The sequence below is a fragment of the Zosterops lateralis genome, assembly GCF_965231275.1.
Source record: "Zosterops lateralis genome assembly, chromosome: 1".
In the NCBI taxonomy this organism is placed as follows: domain Eukaryota; kingdom Metazoa; phylum Chordata; class Aves; order Passeriformes; family Zosteropidae; genus Zosterops; species Zosterops lateralis.
The window spans coordinates 115,807,705-115,826,257 of NC_139762.1; the positions used below are offsets into that span (position 1 = coordinate 115,807,705).

The window sequence follows — 18,553 nt, forward strand, 5'->3', positions numbered from 1 at the left end:
ATGATGCTAGTAAATAGGAAAGAATTGCTTCAGTCGTGCTATGTGTTTGGTTTAAACTATAGCCATTCTGACATGTCTTAGGATCTTGTCAGATTTTATGATTAAGGTGGGCTTTGACTTGGTCTGTACTTAAAGGGGAAGTCTCTCTTAGACACTTTGTAGAATGCAGTGCTCCTTCCTTTAAAACAGTTTAAAACAAATATTCCAGCATAATTTTTTGCTGGCACCTACTACTGAACTTAATATCTTTTAAATCGCCATAAATCAGAAAGCTTATTTCCTTACAGCCATTTAGATTCATGAGAGTTTTTACAAGAAATATTTATATAACACCATTTTCTGGCTAGCACTCTGAATTTTTGAAATCTTCACACCTAAATTTGCATGAAAGTTTTGGTTGATTTTGTTAGTTGCAATTTTCTGTACTGAGTTATGTTGCTGTTCAGTTTTTGGTGGTTGTGTTGCCCACAAAGTAAGAAATACTTGGATTTAAATGTATGTTTGTAATGTTCTTTGGGGGGAGAGTTTTTCTATTCAGATCATGTAAGAAATATTGGGGGGTTTTCTAGGTCTGTCTGCACCAGTGCCCAGAGGGAGGAAGGGGAAGAAAGTAAAAGCCCAGAGTTCACAGCCAATGCTGCAAGATGCTGATTGGCTCACAACCTGTAATCCAGATGTATTATTTCAAGAAGACAGCTATAGGAAACATCTCAAACATCACTGTAATAAGTAAGTACTAATTAATGTGTCATGTAGAGATTTGGGATTTTTTTAACTACATGCTTTTGGAAAGTCCGTAACTTCATTTGGGTATATTTAATAGAACACAGGGCCATTTAATAGGATGTAAAGGCCATTATTACTTTTTAATTTGGGGATAATCATCTTAAAAGATATCTGGATAGTTCTGTAAGCTCTTTATGACAGATGAGCACAGTTCTGAAGAAAATTATTCTCTACTTATTAAATAAGAATGAAATCAGATAAGATTTTTTTTTTTTTAACCATAGAAAGTAAAGACTACATTCCTACATGAAGTCTATTTCACTTGACAATTTGCTATCTTTAAATAAAAGCTGTTTGTTTCTTACTTTCTTGTGGAGTCCTTCAAACTGGTATTTAAAGTTCTGTTCCATAGATGTTAAACTCATATATCCAGTTCTTAGTTTCAGGAGTTTCATGTAGTAGTTCACCTATATGTGGGTGTATCTCTTCTCTTCATTCTTTCTCTCCCTTCCTCTCTTGCTCTCCACAGAGATTATTTATATATATATATATATATATATATATATATATATATATATATATATATATAGTATAAAATTATATATATAAATAGGCAATAATTAATATATAATAAATATGCAGAAAGAATATTTATTCTTTCGTCTTTGAGATGAAATTTCTCACCGAACTCTTTTACCTGAATTGATTTGTCCCGATACGATTTTTGAAATTCTAAACGTGCTACCAAAACCAAAAGCCCTTAGGGATAAAGGTGATTGTATTTAATATTTTAATATTTTATTGTCTCATGAATATCTCTTAAGAGCCTGTTTTACATATTTTCTGGCTTTTGTTTTGTAATATCTTATTTTTGTGTCAGCTTTCTTTGCCATCTCAGTTTTGCTGATTATTTTCTCCATATAGGCACTGAACTTTGTCCCAGAAATACCTTGGTTTAGGGATGGGGACGTGGTTGATTACATTTGCAATTTTGGGAAATTTGGTTTTGTTTTTAAATTTCTACTCCTCATTGTATATATATTGTACAGTTGTAATGCAGTGTTACCGAAAGGTCATCATTACTTTTGTGGTTTGAATATGTATTAATACTCATATTAATACTGTTTAGCGGAAAGATGTTATTGATTGGAAAAGTACCTTTGGGCTGTCAATAGGGGGTGTGATGGGAAGGAGGAAAGGCATTTAAGGGGTTTATTAGCTCATTTCCAGATGCTAACCAAGCTTAATTCTTAGCTGATGACAACAGATACTCATAGAATTATGTTAGGGAGTGCACTTCCAAATAAACTGCTTTCTGATTTTTCTGAACTGTTACTCAGGTCTGTTATTACATTTCACTTGCTCTTAAAGTAATAAAATTCTTTCCTGTAACATTATTTTAATCTCTCAGGTAGCAAGTCTTCATTACTTGCTATATCAGTTTGCAGAGCTGACTTAAACAAATTTTTTTAATACTGCTTCTTTAATAATACAATAGAACAATTACAAGTACTGGGAAGACTGGCAAATATGCAAGGATGTTTTCAGTTGCTATCTTTTTCCTTCACTTCCCAGATTCATCAGGACTAAATGAATTGTAGAAGCCACATGTTTTTAGCACAGGTAAAATCAAACAGAGGTGGAGCCAGTTAATAATCTGAGTAATTTCCTTCAAAAGGTGCCAGTTGAAGTTGGCTATTTAAGAGTTGGCGTCCTTTCCTTAAGTACCATGTATGCTGGTTTAATGCATAGGACTTCGGAAAGGTGCAAAGAGCCTCTGGTTTTTGGTTTATCTTGGATTTTATTTCGTGCTTCTCCTCTTTGGCTTGATGTAACAGCTGTTATTGCTTAATACTAAGATGATAGAGACCCTCAACAGCTTATTTACATAGCCACACAGGGAGCAGGGACACCTTACTGGTCCCAGTTACTGTGCACACAGAAAGAAGCATGTCTGACATGTTTTGAATTGCAGACATGACCTTCATTCAAATCCCTGCTCTTCCGAGGTTTGATTGAATAACACGTGTGAAACCGGGTATTGCTCCAGTTGCATCTGATCTCTAACAAGGAGCTCTCAAAACTGGTGGTGGTCTAAATTTTTCATGCAAGTGGGTGATCAGATTACTGCTTCCCTGGTCACCCTTGCTGTTCCAGGAGCAGCAGCAATTCAACAGTTGCTGTGATGGATTTGGGTACAATGAGAGGGCAGGCTGAGTAATCTCCATTTTAGCTGATACTGGTTCTACTTCATGAACTAGGCAGCAGGGGGTGCCCTGAATTGGGTAAACATAGGAGAGCAGGATTATTTTCAGGTAGATACTTTTTCTACAAAAATGACCTCTTTTCTAGTCTCCTTGAAAAGCCAGTCTGCCTTTCTCTCTTCTGCCAGCTTCGAGTGTGACCACAACACCTGACAGTGCTTCCAAAAATGACTGCAGTATTGCAGAAATGGGGAAAAATAAACTTGGCAACGAAGATTTTTCGCTTCCTTGTAACAGTTAGGTTGTGCATAGGTAAAATTTAATAGCAGTTTGAACTATAAAGAGTAAAAATAGTTAATATCTCCCAAGGGAAATGGGGGATTATTTTTCCCCCCCATTCTCAGAAGCAAAAAGTTGTATAATCTGAAAAACCTGACATTCCATATTGAGGGTTTATTGTAAGGTAGTAAAACCAGATTTTATATCTCGTTTATTCCTACAACTTCTGATGTGCTTCCAAAAATGGTATTAAGGCAGCAGCTGAGGAAATTTTATGAGATAATGAAGCAGAACAGTTACTGAAAGCCATCTGCTCAGTTGTTTACAAACTTGCTTCAATACTTCAGAGGCAGTGGTAGAGTACGTGTCTAAACTTCACAAGCTGCACTAGGTAGAACTAAATGAAATGCGCTGGGGCCGGGCTGAGCTGGTCCCTCTCTGTGCAGTGTAAGCAGTTGCCAGGCAGGCCTGTTGGAAGCCAGCAGAAAGCACCACACAGAGGTGATTATGTGCCACCATCTGTCACGCTTCAAGCCTACCATACAGCATGGCTAATCAGCCTTGGCAGGATGATGGATGAACAGCAGCAGCTGCCAAAAGCCACTGTTGGCAAACAGTCCTGAAGTTAAGAACTTTTTCCCCCCTCTGCCTTCCTCTCCAGGGTCCTGCTGCGTGTCCGCATGCTCTACTATCTACGACAAGAAGTTATAGGGGACCAAGCAGACAAGATCTTAGAGGGTGCTGACTCAAGGTTAGTGCAAGCGCAGGTTTATTTTTTGCTTTATGACTCTGGCTTTTGTAAAGTACATGTACTATAATAATGCAGTGTTTAAAGGTGGTCACACTTTATCTCTTACATGTCTGTTCTCAAGCAGCCTTATTATTTTATCAAGCGCAGTGGGTAATTTTCTTGGGGGGGAGGAAACGATGTGGGAAATGACAGAAGTGGATTTGCAGTTCTGCTAATAGTGTGGGATTATTCTATCTCAATTTAAAAAAATACTAAGCCCTTTAATGAATCATATATAGATTACCATTTGACTCCCAAAATAGCCTAATGTTGGGAGGAAGTGTCTTTGTTGTGGGTTTTTTTGTTGATTAATTATTTTTTGTTGTTTGTTTGTTTAACCATCCTAATTATTTTTCAGGGTATTTCAATTTCTGTATTGGGTTTTGGGGTGGTTTTCCAGCTCAAAATTTATATTTACAGAAAAACATAAACTACTTGGGTTTTTTAGGATTTTTTGTTTTGTTTTGTTTTAATCTGTGTCCAGTAATACCTTTGAGAATGTATATATAATGCTGTCTTTACAGTGAAGTAGATATATGGATACCTGAGCCATTCCATGCCGAAGTTCCTGCAGACTGGTGGGATAAAGAAGCAGATAAATCCCTTTTAATTGGAGTATTTAAACACGGTAAGTGGTTTCTCACTCTCAACAAAACTCAGTTGTAAAGCTTTCAGTGTGTAGGACTGTTCAGTCATAATATTAACAAGTATTGTTCCAAAGAACTGTTGGCTTGTGTCTCCCTTTTTTCCTGCCTGCATTAAAAACCTAATATGAGCTGTAAATATCAGATGCTGTTTTTAAATGTTTGCAGAACATTTGAGAAGAAAACATTACTTTCTTGGCTGTAAATAAAACAAAGCCATATTTGTTTAAATAATAGCCAAATAGTAAGATAGATCTCCATAAACTTTGCTTCCAGCACTGCTTCACTTGCTAACTCTGCCAACCAGTGTCAAAGTGGACGGTGGGCTTAACCTCTGCTATTAATCTGTACAAGTGCCTCCTGGGCTTTGTTCCAAGCAATATTTCACAAATGTCAGTGTTGAGAACTCCCGGCTCCCTTGAGTGGGATGCAGCCTTGTTAACTTTGAAAGGCTGGGGATGCAGAGCTGGCATGATATATACAGTGAGCGATTCCTGATTATAATCCCAATTCTCTGGAGGTCGCAGAGGTATTCTCAGCAGCCCAGCCTGACTAAAGGGGAGAATGATGGCTTATAAAACCTTTCATGATTACAGTTTGGCTTGAGGCTCTACAGCAGTTAGGAGCAGTGTGTTGTAGTACAAATCCTAATTGAATTGTGCTGTTCTGCCTATGTACAGCAGCTCTGTGTTGTGGGCTCAGCTGAGGCAAGTCTAGTCTAAAAATCATTTTCCTGCAGTGCACTGTTGGGATCTGCCATTTTCCATCTAGTCAACTTGGGCAGTAAAAAAGCAAACAGCAGTTTGAAAACCATAGAGGGAACAGTGTCATCATACTGACATGCATCATCCTAAACCTAATAAGACAGGTTCGTTGGCCTTACGTATAACCCATGTATGCAGCATTTTTGCAGCCTGTATTGAGGGTTCCAGCAGGGCTGGAGCTATTGAAAATACGTGTGTGTCTGTGTCTGTGTCTGTGCACTTCCATTTGCATCTCCATGTTTCCACTGGCGAGTATTGAACGTCGAGAACCACTGTGAAAGTCATATAGGAAACTTAAAGGTTTTCCACTTGTGAAAGATTTTTACTTTAGAATGATATGAAATTTGATGCTTTCTTCACTGTCTCATATGTGTTAATGTTATTGGTGGGAAAATGTTTCTGTGCTGTTGGAATTTACCAACATGAACCATTTTTTTTACATGAATTAAATGTTTCCAGCACGGTGGCAGCTCTTTTGTTTTATTTAAAAATAAATTGATGAATCCAGAAAATTGTACTTCTACTGCCTAGAAGCACAGTAGCAGTACTATTTGTTCTATTCACAGCTGGTCATAGCTTTTAAAAAAGCATTTGTCTCCCACTTTGCACACAGGTTATGAGAAGTACAATTCTATGAGAGCTGATCCAGCACTGTGCTTTCTGGAACGGGTTGGCATGCCTGATGCAAAGGCCATAGCTGCTGAACAGAGAGGGACAGACATGTTAGCAGATGGCGGTGATGGGTAAGGAGGACATGAAAAAATTAATAAACTTTATCAGCACTGTATATGTTGGCATGGGTTCATATGTCATATGAACATGTTGCCTGAGGATATGAAGTGATCGTATGATGTACAAAGTACGTAGATTTGTTTACACAGTTGAATGCGAAATACAAATGTGTAACTTGGTACACCATAATGATGGCTTTTATAGCTTTTTTGCTTTTGTCCAGAATATCAGCCCCCACTCAAAACCAGTATTTTTCTTGAAAATATTTTAAAAATATTTTATAGGGGTGAATTTGACAGAGAGGATGAAGATCCAGAGTATAAGCCAACCAGGACTCCTTTCAAGGATGAAATTGATGTAAGACCTCCTAATTTTCTGTAATTACAAATATGTTTAATATAATTGATTCTCCGTATTTATTTTAATGTGTGTTTTTTAAGTTTGAGAGCTACCAGATAAACACACCTTACAAAGATTGTTTGCTGCTGTGTTTGAGAGATGACATATTTTTCTTCTCAAATTATGACATATGGTCAAAACTGAAAACTAAAATAACTTCTGTCTTTTTCTCAAGGAATTTGCAAACTCACCTCCAGAAGACAAAGAGGAGTCCATAGAATTACACCCAAGTAAGACAATAGCAAAAAAATTAAAAAGGCAAAAAGGGATCATTTAAGTGGACTGTTTACATTACTACATGAGGGGATAGGAGATGTTTTGGGACAATACCACAGAAAGCTTTTTGCTGCCAAACCTCTTCATGCTTCACATTCTTCAAAACAATTACGTACTGTCTTGGAATAATCCACATTATGGCTCTCTGGATTTCTAATTACATAGTAGAAACCGTGATGATAAAGACCGGATGTTTCATAATGCAGCCGTTGATGGTTGTGCCGAGATAATCTTGGAAGTTACAAATACGTTGTTTCCTCAGTATGGAGGAAAATTGCCAAGTTTAAGTGAAAATAATAAAGTGGGAAATGATAAGCATAGGTGTTTCCTCAGAGGCAGAATGATCTCCTTAGTAATATATTTAAAGATGCATTGCATTAATTTAAATACTTACAGTGTTCATTATATGTTTGCATTTATAACATCAAATTATAGTGCTTGACGGTTATCTTTAAATGCTTCACAAGCATTTCTGAGTTCTTAGAGTTGGATGATTTGATTCCATTTTTTTGTCTCTTACCAATAGTTATCCTGTTTCTGATTCATTATGCACCAGTATTAGAGGCACATATTCTTATCTGATAAAGTGGGAATCCAGTTATAGCCATAGAAACTTTGAAATGTTTAGTGTTGGTTTTGCAGTGCAAATACTTCTCTGTTCTCTAGACAAGCACAGTGAAAGCAACGCTGAGTTAGGGCAACTCTACTGGCCCAACACTTCAACCCTGACTACCCGTCTGCGTCGCCTCATTACTGCCTATCAGCGCAGCTATAAAAGGCAACAAATGAGGCAAGAGGCACTAATGAAGACTGACCGCAGGAGACGTCGGCCTCGAGAAGAAGTGAGGGCACTGGAGGCAGAAAGGGAAGCTATAATAACTGAGAAACGACAAAAGTGAGTTTCCTGATGTTACCTTCCTTTAAATCTTACTTGAGCTTGTGTGTCACCCATGCTGCTCTTTCGTTTTGAAAGAATAAACTAAGGGGGTTTTGGGGCTTTTAAACATGTTTGGAGTCTTATCTATCCAGTGGCCTCACTTCTCTTTCTTCTTCCTTGACTAGATGGACAAGAAGAGAAGAAGCTGATTTTTATCGTGTGGTGTCTACTTTTGGAGTTATTTTTGATCCTGTAAAGCATCAGTTTGAGTGGAATCAATTCAGAGCATTTGCCAGGCTTGACAAAAAGTCCGATGAAAGCTTGGAAAAGTATTTTAATGGCTTTGTGAATATGTGTAGACGAGTGTGCCGAATGCCAGTCAAACCAGATGATGGTAAGTTTTAATTGACTCTGGAAATTGACATGAATATCATAAGACTTATAGGACTGTTGAAACTTCATGCCCAGCTATAATGATTTTGAAATGGATGTGCACTGAATCCATGTTAAACAGTACAACTTGGTGTCCTTGCAGAACCGCCGGATCTTTCCACGCTGATTGAGCCCATCACAGAGGAACGCGCTTCTAGAACTTTATATCGCATCGAGCTGCTGCGCAAGATCCGGGAACAGGTTCTCCATCACCCACAGCTGGGGGAGAGGCTGAAGCTTTGCCAGCCAAGTCTGGACCTGCCAGAGTGGTGGGAGTGTGGTAAACATGATAAAGACTTACTGATTGGTGCTGCTAAACATGGAGTCAGTAGGACAGATTATCACATTCTGAATGATCCCGAACTCTCTTTTCTTGAGGCTCACAAAAACTTTGCTCAAAACAGAGGGACAGGTAATGCAAATACTGTCTCTTCTGTAAACCCTCTGGGTGCTGGCTGCAGTCAAACACCCCCAATTATCCCATCCACACCAGTACAAGAAGAAAAGACTACAGAACAAACAGAGTCTAAAGTTGAAGGGTCTGAAAATCCAGCAGCCAAAGAAAAGTCTGAAATCAAAGAGGAGACAGATACTACAGATAAGGACACTAAACCAGACTGTGATGCTGAGGCTGAGCCTGGCTCTGTTAAATGTGAATTGAAAGACATAGAAATGAGTACAGATGTAGATCCAAAATCTATTTCTGAGAAAGGCTCAGAAGAAGATGAAGAGGAGAAACTGGAAGATGATGATAAATCAGAAGAGTCCTCCCAACCTGAAGGTAATACGTTGGTCAGATCAGTTCTGTGTGCTTGTCACAAGCCCCACAGCTGTTGTAGCTCAATGCCAGCTGGTAAGTGGCACACAGGGTGCCATTATGGAGTATGGGATGGGCTACATGTAGCAGTTCCTCTGCCCTTCCACGTATCAGGTGGCTAAATAACCTTCCATAAGAATCATCCAGCATCAGTGGGGTATTCTCCCACAAGGAATGATTTGCAGGATAGCTCATTGAGCCAATAAGCATGGTCTCTGTGCCAAATGTGGAAGACTGGGGTTCTGCTGTAGTAATCACTGAACAAAAGCCCGAGTTAGAAATGTTGTGTCAAGCCTGGTTGCCTTAGCCTATCTAGCTGGGTAGACACTAGATGTTAATGCCTGGTCATTGTTGTTATTCAGCAGGAGCAGTTTCTCAGGGTAAGAATTTTGATGAAGAAAGCAATGCCTCTATGAGTACCGCAAGGGATGAAACACGAGATGGATTCTACATGGAAGACGGGGATCCCTCTGTGGTTCAGCTGCTTCATGAAAGAACATTTGCCTTCTCATTCTGGCCTAAGGTTGGTTGGGGTAGAAAGATATGTGTCTCTTTAAGTAAAATATGGGAAATGTGCTTGCAACATAACAGTGAGCTTTGTGTGATACTACACTTCCAGTGGGTGAGACCTTTTTCTGTGAATGATTTGTGGAATGACACTTTTTATTCAAGCTCATACAACCTAGTAGTGGAGATGAAAGAAATTACTCTCTTTTTTTTTCTTTTTTTTTTTTTTTTTTTGTAAAATAGGGGCAATTTAGTAAAACAATGGACTGCTGGCAGACATGAGTTCTTCATAGGGTCCATAACTTTTTGTCAGCAGAGTCCTACCTCTTGCATCACTGTACAGTTTTGAATTAGGAATTTTTCCTGCAGAGCAATCTGCAGAATTGAGAGCAGAGACTTTCAAAGATCACCTTTTTATTTTGGGGTGAGGAGATTGTAGGGAACAGTTTTGGTGACCTACATGATCTAAGCCATTATGTAATGTTGACAGATGTAATTGTATTAAGGTATCCTGCAAACATAAGCAGCAGTTTTAGATAGGATAAAGCTGTATCTTATTTTGGTAACAACACAGAAAATTATCTAATATAAAATGTTTTTAAAAATACAAAACTGTAACCTTGTAATAAATCCATACTTAATTTAGTACTCTCCTTTGCAGTAAGGGGAGAGAGAAAAATAAAGTAGTAATAGTCTTAAGCTTACTAATCACCATAACAGGGCCATCTGGTTGGGGCAGGGAGGGGGAAGGGGTAGCAGGGCAAGAGGACCTTGCTCTTAATAGGCTTATTTCTGGGGAAAGCAAGCAGTCTGTTGCATCTGCTGAGATTTGCTAGTGGCTTTTGCACTGTTTTGCTGTTCAGGAAGCTGATGCTCATATTACCTAACCAGCAGTATTTCTTGGAGTTCCAAAGTTGCTACTACTTCAGGCAGGCTAGTGTAGAATGTACTTGAATACTGAAATAGAAAGAAATCAAATAATGCTCATCCTCTCTGCTTTCAGCAAGTATTTTGGAAGCATGGGCTAAAATCTTATTGCAGTCATAGTGTGAAAGTAGAACAGAAAATCTTTCCTCTGTATAGGTTCAGCATAAGTAGACTAATAAACATAATTAGAGATTTTTAGTGTACACGCTTCAGTGACATTTGAAGTGATAATGGGCGTGGAATGAAAATTGACATTCATTAGATGTCCCTAGGTTGGTGCCCGTTTCATAATGTTGAACTTTATTAATAGTGACGCTAATGAGGATCCACTTCCTAGGACAGAATTACAGATCCAGCCTCTTGGATCTTGAGAACTGCTGCTTTAAGATACAGATTGCAGATGTGTTTATTTTCCCTTCCTAACTGTTGATGTTGCTAACTACTGAAGTTTTGTAAAACAACCGTGAGTTTTTATTAAATTTTTCAATTGGTGCATTGTCATACAGAAAACTTGGTCTGTCTTTTCTCCTTCCCCTCACAATATAAATGCAGCTTTTAAATCCTAATAAAGTTTTATTCTACAAAATTTTGTTAGCTTCTTGCAAGGTGATCAGTTAATTCCTAACATGCGAGAATAGTTGTTCCTGAATGTCTTCCTTAAGCTCTAGAAACTGGACTGTGTCATAAGACTTATTTGAGTTTAAAAGGTGACATTTACACTGAAGGTTCATTACATACTTTTCCTTTATACAGGACCGAGTAATGATCAACCGATTAGACAACATCTGTGAAGCAGTGCTGAAAGGGAAGTGGCCAGTAAATAGGCGCCAGATGTTTGATTTCCAGGGGCTCATACCTGGGTACACTCCAACATCTGTGGACAGCCCTCTACAGAAAAGGAGCTTTGCAGAGCTCTCCATGGTTGGTCAAGCCAGCGTCAGTGGCAGTGAAGATCTCACTGCTTCTCCTCAGTTATCAAAGGCAAGGCTGCAGCATTCTCTTTTTTACTTAAAACATTTTATCTTGCATGAGCTTCTCTTGCGTAATAGAAAATAAACCAGAATGAATAAAAGAGGAAAAACATAAAAGTGTTTCTTTGAATAAAATGAAGGCTTTGTTTTCAGAGTTATATGTTTGGAGTTTTATTTTAAACTCAACATAGCAAACAGAGCTTTGTTAATGTTTGGAAATGCTAATTTTTTTATTAGGAAGATGCACTCAATTTATCAGTTCCACGTCAGAGGAGGAGGAGACGAAGAAAGATTGAAATTGAGGCTGAGAGAGCTGCCAAGAGGAGAAATCTTATGGAAATGGTTGCCCAGTTACGTGAGTCTCAGGTGGTCTCAGAAAATGGACAAGAAAAGGTTGTAGATTTATCAAAGGCCTCACGAGAGGCAACAAGTTCTACCTCAAATTTTTCATCTATTACTTCAAAGTTTATCTTGCCTAATGTCTCCACACCCGTGTCTGATGCCTTTAAAACTCAAATGGAGCTGCTGCAAGCAGGTCTTTCACGCACACCCACAAGGCATCTACTAAATGGCTCTTTAATAGATGGAGAACCACCCATGAAGAGGAGGAGAGGAAGAAGGAAAAATGTAGAAGGGCTTGATCTGTTATTTATGAGCAACAAACGGACATCGCTGACTGTAGTAAGGCCACAACCCTTTTCCTTTTGTCTCATTTTTGTTCTTCTGCCTGTGGTACTTCCTGAATGTGTTTTAAGTTTTATTATACTCTAATAGAAACATAGAGTTTTTGCCCAACCAGGTTTTTCTCTGTTTAGAGCTGTTAGTTCTTTTTGAACCAAAAAGAAATGTGTACATCAAGATTTTACTCCAGCAAATTGTAGCTGAGTTTTAGGTGGCTTGTACTTTCAAAATTACTTTTTTTTTTTTTTACAAAATATATTTCTATCAATATATGTTTTCAGGCTTAAGTATGTCTTTCTTTATGTATTGGAAAGAAAGGGTCTTGAAGAATCTTGGAGGACATTTACTGCAAAGGCAAAAAAACTGCTTTGCCTTTAGCACTATGTTGTTTTTTTTTGTTCTAGCATCAAGGATGCTAGATTTTAAAAATTCTCTGATGCAATGATATAAATATTTTATGTAGTATGAGTATTTTAACCCCACTAAGTCTTGTGTATTTAAGCCCCATTAAATCTTGAACATTTTACTTCAGTCAGTCTCTGAAATTATTTCTCCATCTGTTCCTGTGAAGGGAAGACTAAGACCGATGTGATTGTTTTCAGGAGGATGCGGAAGTGACCAAAGCTTTTGAAGAAGATATGGAAGCCCTACCAGCAAGGAACATTCCATCTCCTGGTCAATTGGACCCAGACACTCGCATCCCTGTAATCAATCTAGAGGATGGGACCAGGCTGGTGGGAGAGGATGCCCCAAAAAACAAGGATTTAGTTGAATGGCTTAAGTTGCATCCTACTTACACTGTAGATATGCCAAGTTATGTACCAGTAAGTATGTGATTCTAAAAGTGTTGTTCTATTGTATTAATACAAAAGTTAGTTTTATGGACACCAGACTGAATTTCCTCACATTGGGCATAGTCATTTGATTTTGTAGCTTACTTTTCAATGGAAGTTTTTTCTTTACCCACTATTCCTATTTTATCCACACTCAAGTGATATTGGGATGTTTGATTTGCTTTTCCTTTCTTAATATTCATATATAACAGCATGTTAGAACTGTGTTTGACAAACTCTGAAGAATTTCTTCATCTGATACAAAAATAATTTTTCTCACATAATCGGAGAGTAAAGTAAATGGATCCTGTCTTAAAATTGTTGTGAGAAGGGGTTCTGTGATTGGTGATCTTTGTCAAGAAATGAAAAGCTAAAAAGCAATAAATTTTTCTTCTTTCCAGAAGAGTGCAGATGTGCTGTTTTCCCCATTTCAGAAGCCGAAACAAAAACGACACAGATGTCGAAACCCTAATAAACTGGATATAAACACCTTGACAGGAGAAGAAAGGGTACCTGTTGTAAATAAACGAAATGGAAAAAAGGTAAAAATTAAGTTACTTCAGTTGAGGTCTTTAGTAATGTCTTTGCATGTGGAAAGCAGGTTTTCTACTCCACTCTTTTTTTCTTTAAAAGTTTAATAATTTGGCACCAGCAGTTTTTCTTACTGGACTGTGCCACCTGGTTCCTTTAATTCCTTCTTTGCTCTTCTATACATTCGTATTAATCACCTGAGTGAATAACTCTCACTTTTTGAACCTATATAGCACATTTTGTCCTTCGATACAAAATTTATTACCAGACCTGCCTAAGCTGCAGTACTTTACTTTTTTTTAAAACATGATTTTGTCAATTGAGGTATCACTAGCTGGTTTCTGTGTAGTTTTCCACAGTGAACTGAATGTCTTTGTTGCTGTCCTTCAGAGATTAGTGTGTAGATAGAAAATGTCCATATAAGTAGTTGTTTGGTTTTATTGTTGGGTTTTTGTTAAAGTCATAACCTTGTCTTTTGCATTAGATGGGTGGAGCTATGGCCCCTCCAATGAAGGACTTGCCAAGATGGCTGGAAGAAAATCCTGAGTTTGCTGTTGCTCCAGATTGGACTGACATTGTTAAACAGTCTGTAAGTGAAACTCTCTTTCCGTGCGTCATTGTAGGTTCTAGCACAGAAAAGTTGAAGGCTGTGTAAATTGATTATTAAGTCTTTATCTCATAGCTGGTTTTGAGAAAATTGTGGTGTCTGTGTAGGAGTTACCCAGCTTGGGAGGGAGTGGTGACAGGAGGCTGCTTGCAGAATTGGATTGAAATGCACTCAAAAAATCAGCTACAGTTAAGGCAGCCTTCAGCATTTGTTTTGCATTATTTTTCTTACAAGTAACAATCCTTAAAAAGCCCAGGTATTTGTACATTAGGAACTACTAGGAAAATATTTGTCATATTCATAACAGAAATACACTTAATTGTCTCAGTAACTGGCACTGTCAAAGGAATAGGTTTTCTGCCTTTTATTTTACAACACTTGTTTGAAAATAAAGCGTAAAATTCTGGAAATACTCAATTTAATAGAATATTATTATTCTGAATTTCAGTATGAATTATGAAGATATAAACTTGCAACTGCAGCATATCAGGGTGGGGATTTTAATGAAGTTACAGAGTTTTCAGCATGTATTATTTTACTGTTGTGTTTACATATAAAAAAATCTGTGATCTAGATTTCTTCAGCTTTCTTTACTTGTTCTAGTGCTATTCACTATAGTTCTAAGCTAGTCACCATTTGCCAGGGTGAAAAAACAAACTACTTTTGGAGTATGCTGAAATCCCTTCTGTTTCTTCTATCATCATGAGTTAACTGCTGAAAGCTAAAAAAGCCAATTGAGGATAAAACTTGTTTTTTCACCCTCCCTTTTTAGGGTTTTGTTCCAGAATCCATGTTTGACCGTCTTCTCACTGGACCTGTTGTGAGGGAGGAAGGAGCAAGCAGAAGAGGAAGAAGGCCAAAAAGTGAAATTGCCAAAGCAGCTGCAGCAGCTGCTGCTGTAGCATCAACTTCGGGAATCAACCCACTACTAATGAACAGTCTGTTTGCTGGAATGGACCTCACAAGCCTCCAGAACCTACAGAACCTGCAGTCTCTCCAGCTCGCAGGCCTCATGGGCTTTCCACCAGGGCTAGCAACAGCTGCTGCTGCTGGGGGGGATGCTAAAAATCCAGCTGCCATGTTGCCTCTGATGTTGCCAGGGATGGCAGGACTGCCCAATATGTTTGGACTAAGCGGATTGTTGAATAACCCGATAACGGCTACTACTGGAAATGCCACTACTGCTTCCGGTCAAGGAGAGACTGAGGATGGCGCTTCAAAAGCTGAAGAGAAGAAAAACGAGAATGAAGAGGAGAACAAAGACTCTGAGAAAAGCACAGACACTGTTTCTGCTACTGACTCTGCGAATGGATCTGTCAGTGCTGCTACTGCGGCGACTACCGCCACTGCCACCACTACCACCACCACCAACACTGGATTGCCCACAAACCCTCTGGCCTTCAATCCTTTCCTGCTGTCTACCATGGCTCCTGGCCTCTTCTATCCATCTATGTTTCTACCTCCAGGACTGGGAGGATTGACTCTGCCCGGTTTCCCAGCACTAGCAGGACTTCAGAATGCAGTGGGCTCCAATGAAGAGAAGGCTACTGACAAAACTGAAGGAGCTGCCTTTAAAGATGAAGAAAATCTCGAAGGCAGTGATGCAGAGGAGAGCCTTGATAAAACTGCAGATTCCTCCGTTTTAGAAGATGAAATAGCACAGGGTGAAGAATTAGACTCACTTGATGGGGGGGAAGAAATAGAAAACAATGAAAATGATGAATAACCAGTACCAGTTACAGTTAAAGTGTTTTAAACTTTTGACAAGTGGTAGTCCTACTGTTTACACTCACAGTTAATGTCCATACTTAGTTTTTATAAGCTGTTCTGTAACATAGTGTAGCAAAAAAAAAAAAAGTTCAAGTCATGTTATACAGATGTGTCAAAAGGTATCTTGGTCATTAAGTATTGTGCAGTGCATTATTTATTATCCCTAGGAGAGATGAAATTTGAGAGGTGATCATGTCTTTTTAAGGAAATTGACATAATGCTCTGCTTTTTTTTTTCTTTTGGTACCATTGGTATTATGGATTAAGCAGCAATTTGTAATCAAGTGGCACTAATAGAAGGAAGTGCTGCTTAAAGGAAGGATGAAGTTATATATTTAATTTTTAAATTTTTTTTTCCTTTTTTTTTTCCTTTTTTTTTTTTTTTTTTTTTGCTGTGAAGGTCAAGATGAAATTTACCATACATATCGTACTCGCGCTTCGTTTTGACTGTATGGGAGTTCACCCGCTCACATGCGCGCACACACCCACACACACACTCTCTCTCTGACAATCTTCATGATAGTGTGAATGTCTCTGTCTTGAGACGCAGCAATAATAAGGCAGCTGTTGAATGTGAAGAGTACCTTTTGGAAATTAACCCGCGGAGAAGGTTCTTACAGGATAAAGCTACAGTTTAATCGTCTCGTGATCTTGTAATGCACTGGTATAAACAAAAAGAAAAAAATCAGGTACCTTTTTTAAATTAAAGGACTTTGTTACTTTAGCCACAAAGCTAAACAGCATTACCTCAACTCTAAACTAGCCTTGAAGTTTACAGACATGACTTTGTAAATGTATTGTTTTTCTTTGTTGTGATGTCTTTTTATTTTTTTTTTCTTTGGAAACTGCTATCATGTAAGATAAGATGTAAATTGCTGCCAACTGTAGTAATGATGCTTTTAATAAAAGTGACCCATGATATGCAGAGATGTAATTATAGAATGTAGTGTTTAGGGACATCAAAAATGGTGTTCACTTTCTGTATTTGTATTTGTGGCTTTTTTATAGCATTTTCCTGCTATATTCTTTATAGATTAGTGGCTGTAAATGCTGAACTGATCGTCTTCAGGGGACTAGGCAGGAAGAGAAACCTTGAATTGCCTTCATATTTTCCACTCTAAGTAACTCTACAGAAATGCATGCTAAAATCCCTACTTTACTCCTTCAAAGGGGCATGAGAGACTGAGAATACTTTAAATGTGTTCAGCATGTGATAATGTGGTACACTAAAGAACAAAAGGGCAAAAGAAAAATGAGGCTTTAATAGGCACAATATCTAGGTCATTTATCCTTGGTTAATGGGTAGAAAAACACAATGCTGTAGTGACAGCAAGGGATACAAAGGCTCTGTGGTATCCTGTAGACCAGAGCTTGTGATGCCAGAAACCACTGTGTCAAACAACCTACATGAAACTAAAACTGACCCACTTTTTATAAAAACCAGTGTCTCTTCTGGAGAGCTACCGATTTGTACCCTTTTGTGACCTTTTGATATTCGAGATAATGTACCATTTGAGAACTTCTGTTTTCACGGTGTTGTCACCTTGACACACACATACACAACGAGCTCCAGAGTGAGGATAAAAGGTTGGATTTTCACTGGAGTACATGAAAAATTAGCTATTTCAGTAGCCAGCTGTGGGTGGACCCCTGTCTTTAGGACTAATGTTATCTGTGCTTTTGGAATGCTGGAGAGCTGCAAACCTCACTCTCATGTACACTGTGAATTTGCACAAGAGCTCAAACGGGCAAGTATTGCAAGGCCAAAATTTGGTCCCCAGGGGGCTATATGAAAAGGGGTGAACTTGGTTAGAAAAGAATATTTCATGAACGATGAAAGTAGATGAGAAATGAAGGCTTAGGAAGTGATTTTTGTGTGAATGAATCACAGGCACATACTGCTGAAATGAATAGATGTCAGGATGTCTTGTACTGCCACTTAAATAGATCATAGGGAGTTAATGAAGGTCAGGAAGGATTCCCCCTGCATGGACATCACTGAATGGTTGATGAGGTGTGTTATTTCTGCCTCTTTCTAAAACATCACATGTAGACCATGGCAAAAAGTGAGAGCCTAAAAGCAGAGGCATATTAACTTGTGCAGGTGTGTTACATACTCTGCTGAATTCATTTGAACTGTTTTTTAAGTTGTTATTAAATGCCTTGTCTTATTTTTTTTCTACCTATAAAATTCCCACTGTAAGAGTTTGTAGGTGCTTCCCATTGTGTGTATTCCACACATGGTACCAAATAGCAGGGGTTTTTTTTCAGTTCAGTTTTATAATTTCCAGAAAAGATTTACACAGGCTAATTATATCCCTTGAGAGAACCCTTTTTAATTGGCAAGACTAGAAATTATATTGTTAAATGCCATACTAAGTCCCTTTCTCCTCTGTCAAAATGGGGAAGTTTTGGTAACTTCTATTTTTTTCCTATAGGTTTTTGACATGGAAACATGCAACTCATGATGTAGGGTGTCCAAGTGACAAATGAGTGAATCTTACCCCTAACACAAGTATCTTCCATAATGGCATTACTCATCTGCCTTTCCTACTCAGAAAAAAAAAAAAGCAAAACTAGAGAACTGTTGCAACAGAACAAATGCCATGGAAATGGGAGAGCCCCCATGCTCTGTGCTTTCCAAACAGCCTTGCTTCCTAGAAGACAAACAGACCCCTCACCTGTTGAAAAGGTGGTGACATTTGATTTTTGGAAGGGATATGGGCCCCTGGTATGAAAAATGAAGTGGGGGGATTGCCATCTAATGTCCAAGAAATGTATTACATG

The 18,553-nt window shown here is 38.3% G+C and overlaps 1 protein-coding gene across 1 annotated transcript in view; it reads left to right on the plus strand.

Annotated features, from left to right (window-relative positions):
* CHD7 (chromodomain helicase DNA binding protein 7) overlaps nt 1-18,342 on the plus strand; it is a 129,962-nt gene extending 111,620 nt beyond the window's left edge. The window contains exons 23-38 of the mRNA XM_083884904.1: nt 570-729; nt 3,871-3,960; nt 4,524-4,627; nt 6,021-6,150; nt 6,424-6,496; nt 6,714-6,768; nt 7,481-7,709; nt 7,877-8,085; nt 8,227-8,904; nt 9,303-9,463; nt 11,128-11,355; nt 11,583-12,026; nt 12,629-12,850; nt 13,261-13,401; nt 13,875-13,979; nt 14,770-18,342. Of these exons, the coding sequence (XP_083741030.1) occupies nt 570-729; nt 3,871-3,960; nt 4,524-4,627; nt 6,021-6,150; nt 6,424-6,496; nt 6,714-6,768; nt 7,481-7,709; nt 7,877-8,085; nt 8,227-8,904; nt 9,303-9,463; nt 11,128-11,355; nt 11,583-12,026; nt 12,629-12,850; nt 13,261-13,401; nt 13,875-13,979; nt 14,770-15,723 (3,983 nt within the window). The 3' untranslated portion in view covers nt 15,724-18,342. The remainder of the gene's footprint in view (nt 1-569; nt 730-3,870; nt 3,961-4,523; nt 4,628-6,020; nt 6,151-6,423; nt 6,497-6,713; nt 6,769-7,480; nt 7,710-7,876; nt 8,086-8,226; nt 8,905-9,302; nt 9,464-11,127; nt 11,356-11,582; nt 12,027-12,628; nt 12,851-13,260; nt 13,402-13,874; nt 13,980-14,769) is intronic.
* Nucleotides 18,343-18,553: the final 211 nt, after the last annotated feature.